Source organism: Portunus trituberculatus, chromosome 9, assembly GCF_017591435.1.
Source record: "Portunus trituberculatus isolate SZX2019 chromosome 9, ASM1759143v1, whole genome shotgun sequence".
Lineage (NCBI taxonomy): Eukaryota > Metazoa > Arthropoda > Malacostraca > Decapoda > Portunidae > Portunus > Portunus trituberculatus.
In genome coordinates this window covers 9,583,857-9,588,856 of record NC_059263.1, presented here as the reverse complement: position 1 = coordinate 9,588,856, position 5,000 = coordinate 9,583,857, and the positions used below count along the sequence as shown (strand labels likewise).

The window sequence follows — 5,000 nt, the reverse complement described above, 5'->3', positions numbered from 1 at the left end:
GGGGGTGCTGCGAGAGGAGGGCAGGGGAAGAGGGACGGGGAGCCTACGAAGTTCAGACTGCCAGCTTCACTGACTCGAACTACTGAACCAGTTGATATTAGAACCTGTCAGTTACTCGTGGAGCCTCGCGTCTCTACAGCTCACTTATGAATATTTGAACTGTTACGTGCCTTGTTTTTTTCTTTGTACTTTGGTTAAACAATGTAGGAATAATTAGATAGATAAACTAATACATAACTGCACATTAAACACCAACATTGTCTTGAATCACCGAATCAATTACTTATGAAGCCTCAAGCCTTTCTTCAACTTACATATGTTTGAACCATCACGTTAATCATTCATGTGGTGAGTTGCAATGATAAGTGTTACATGTGAACACCACTGCTGAGGCGACACACAAGGAGCTATTACCATGAAGCAACACACTCAGCGGCAACACAACACGAAGCTAATGAATTATGAAACGAGTCTACATTATATTGAAGCTTCTTACTCTTACTATGAATTGAAATACTCACTATCTTAGGTAACCCACAACCATGATACATGACTACACTGGTGCTCGGAAAGAATCGAGAAAAAAAGCAACGGGAAAGAAATGTGAGGAGATACAAACAGTAGGCATTCAATATTCTTGTTAATCTTTTGCTACTTTCTTTCTCGTTACTTTTTTTCCCTTGTCATTTTTTTCCGTTGTTTTAATGCTACTTTTTTCTCCTGTTACTCTCCGTCTTACAATCGATCACTAACGCACAATGCACCGATAAGCCAATCAACGCTCGACACACTCACCAAACGAATCTTTCTAACTAATGTATAGATAATTGAACCCATTGCATCATTCACGTAGTTTGCGTTGAAATAAATAATGTTACAAGCAGCCCACAACCTCGATAAACTGTTACATTGACGCAATACACTCCAAGCTACAATGAACACAATGAGCAAATGAAATGAAACGAGTCTCTTATAATTAATCAACTCATGAACAAATATTGAACTCATTACATAATTTCAACTATTCTGAATCGCTTTCCTCTCACACTCATTAACACATAAATAACTTCAAATATTTCACTCATTAGACCATAACTTCAAATACTTCACACTTATTACATAACTTCAAATACTTCACACTTACATATAACTTCAAATACACTTCATTAATAACTTCAAACACTTCACACTTTACATAACTTCAAATACTTCACACTTACACTACATAACTTCTTCAAATACTTACTTACACTCATTACATAACTTCAAACACTTCACACTTACTACATAACTTCAAATACTTCACACTTACTACATAACTTCAAATACTTCACACTTACTACATAACTTCAAATACTTCACACTCATTACATAACTTCAAACACTTCACACTTACTACTCGTACATAACTTCAAATACTTCACACTTACTACATAACTTGAAATACTTCACACTCATTACATAACTTCAAATACTTCACACTTACTACATAACTTCAAATACTTCACACTTACTACATAACTTCAAATACTTCACACTTACTACATAACTTCAAATACTTCACACTCATTACATAACTTCAAACACTTCACACTTACTACATAACTTCCAATACTAAACACTCATTACATAACTTCAAATACTTCACACTTACTACATAACTTCAAACACTTCACACTTACTACATAACTTCAAATACTTCACACTTACTACATAACTTCAAATACTTCACACTTACTACATAACTTCAAATACTTCACACTCATTACATAACTTCAAACACTTCACACTTACTACTCGTACATAACTTCAAATACTTCACACTTACTACATAACTTGAAATACTTCACACTCATTACATAACTTCAAATACTTCACACTTACTACATAACTTCAAATACTTCACACTTACTACATAACTTCAAACACTTCACACTCATTACATAACTTCAAATACTTCACACTTACTACATAACTTCAAATACTTCACACTTACTACATAACTTGAAATATTTACACTCATTACATAACTTCAAATACTTCACACTTACTACATAACTTCAAATACTTCACACTCATTACATAACTTCAAATACTTCACACTTACTACATAACTTCAAACACTTCACACTTACTACATAACTTCAAATACTTCACACTCATTACATAACTTCAAACACTTCACACTTACTACATAACTTCAAATACTTCACACTCATTACATAACTTCAAATACTTCACACTTACTACATAACTTCAAACACTTCACACTTACTTACATAACTTCAAATACTTCACACTCATTACATAACTTCAAACACTTCACACTTACTACATAACTTCAAATACTTCACACTCATTACATAACTTCAAATACTTCACACTTACTACATAACTTCAAACACTTCACACTTACTACATAACTTCAAATACTTCACACTTACTACATAACTTCAAACACTTCACACTTACTACTCGTACATAACTTCAAATACTTCACACTTACTACATAACTTCAAATACTTCACACTTACTACATAACTTCAAATACTTCACACTTACTACATAACTTCAAATACTTCACACTTACTACATAACTTCAAATACTTCACACTTACTACATAACTTCAAACACTTCACACTCACTACATAACTTCAAACACTTCACACTTACTACATAACTTCAAATACTTCACACTTACTACATAACTTCAAACACTTCACACTCATTACATAACTTCAAATACTTCACACTTACTACATAACTTCAAACACTTCACACTTATTACATAACTTCAAATACTTCACACTTACTACATAACTTCAAACACTTCACACTCATTACATAACTTCAAATACTTCACACTTACTACATAACTTCAAATACTTCACACTCATTACATAACTTCAAACACTTCACACTTACTACATAACTTCAAATACTTCACACTTACTACATAACTTCAAATACTTCACACTTACTACATAACTTCAAATACTTCACACTTACTACATAACTTCAAACACTTCACACTTACTACTCGTACATAACTTCAAATACTTCACACTTACTACATAACTTCAAATACTTCACACTTACTACATAACTTCAAATACTTCACACTCATTACATAACTTCAAATACTTCACACTTACTACATAACTTCAAATACTTCACACTTACTACATAACTTCAAACACTTCACACTCATTACATAACTTCAAATACTTCACACTTACTACATAACTTCAAACACTTCACACTTACTACATAACTTCAAACACTGCACACTTACTACATAACTTCAAATACTTCACACTTACTACATAACTTCAAACACTTCACACTCATTACATAACTTCAAATACTTCACACTTACTACATAACTTCAAATACTTCACACTTACTACATAACTTCAAACACTTCACACTCATTACATAACTTCAAATACTTCACACTTACTACATAACTTCAAACACTTCACACTTACTACATAACTTCAAACACTGCACACTTACTACATAACTTCAAATACTTCACACTTACTACATAACTTCAAATACTTCACACTTACTACATAACTTCAAATACTTCACGCTCATTACATAACTTCAAACACTTCACACTTACTACATAACTTCAAACACTTCACACTTACTACATAACTTCAAACACTGCACACTTACTACATAACTTCAAATACTTCACACTTACTACATAACTTCAAACACTTCACACTTACTACATAACTTCAAACACTTCACACTTACTACATAACTTCAAATACTTCACACTTACTACATAACTTCAAATACTTCACACTTACTACATAACTTCAAATACTTCACACTTACTACATAACTTCAAATACTTCACACTTACTACATAACTTCAAATACTTCACACTCACTACATAACTTCAAACACTTCACACTTACTACATAACTTCAAATACTTCACACTTACTACATAACTTCAAATACTTCACACTCATTACATAACTTCAAATATTTCACACTTACTACATAACTTCAAATACTTCACACTCATTACATAACTTCAAACATTCTGAATCGTTTTCCTCTTCACACCACAACTATTTTCCAAGATGAGATGAGTAGCCAGGTTTTCAAGAGTGCTTCCCTCATGACACTACAGAAATCACGATAAATTGCCACTAGAACCACATAAACACCATGAAAACTCCTGCACGTACCTTCTTCCTACGACCTGAACTCATTGAAGAGGGAGGTTACAAGACATTTATCCTATTCGTTTGGCTAACTCTCTCGAATCTGCTCCGTAACTGGCATCTAAGTGCATCTATTTACTCGTTTTTGTTACCCCTTGCCGGTTTTTCCCTCTTACATAAAAAAAAAAGTATTGGAATCTTAATATAGTGGAGGTGCAGCGTAGATCTCTCGAATACTATGCAAAGACCGACAATCTCTTTAAAGTATTTGAAGTTTGGGTCGTCGTGGTACAGTGGAACCATGCGTGCTTTGGGGTCCGAGGGGTCTCCAAGCGCACGGGTGCGAATCCTGTCCACGGTCCGAGTGAAGGTTGGGCTTCCTCACTCGGGGCAACGGTTTCCTAGCGGGTGGGCTTTGAGATAGGAGGTACCGCAAAAAAGTATCCCCTTTAGCCCAGAAATTCTCGTGAAAAGCCCACAAGGTATAAATAAAACCAGGCATTTGATCCACCATGACTGATATGGCGCCTTACCTCCTCTAATACCCCACCCCTCTCTCCCTCAGTAACACCAGGGGCAGGAGACGCAAGAGGCACATAATGAGGGTGACATCCTTGGCTGCTGCAGGGCTGGTGGTGATAGCGATGGCAGCGCAAGGAGTGACAGGGGTTGGGTTGGCCGTGGATGCCCTCCTTGCCTTGCCCCAGACGATAGTTCTCAAGGGCGGCCTGATTGCGCTCATTGTGGTGAGTAGAGGTGCTGGTTCAAGGGTGTAGCTGTCCCTTAGTGGTGATGGTGGTGGTGGT

At 35.2% G+C, this 5,000-nt stretch overlaps 1 protein-coding gene across 2 annotated transcripts in view; it reads left to right on the top strand.

The window, feature by feature from the left end:
* The window catches only part of LOC123501534, a 9,661-nt gene that overhangs the window by 2,895 nt on the left and 1,766 nt on the right, over positions 1–5,000 (top strand). Inside the window, exons 1-2 of one of the 2 annotated variants that reach the window (XM_045250396.1) lie at positions 4,622–4,676; positions 4,760–4,940. In XM_045250396.1, the coding sequence (XP_045106331.1) occupies positions 4,794–4,940 (147 nt within the window). In that variant the 5' untranslated portion in view covers positions 4,622–4,676; positions 4,760–4,793. Of the gene's footprint in view, positions 1–4,621; positions 4,677–4,759; positions 4,941–5,000 lie in introns of those variants that run through there. The other variant, XM_045250395.1, reaches the window with a different exon arrangement.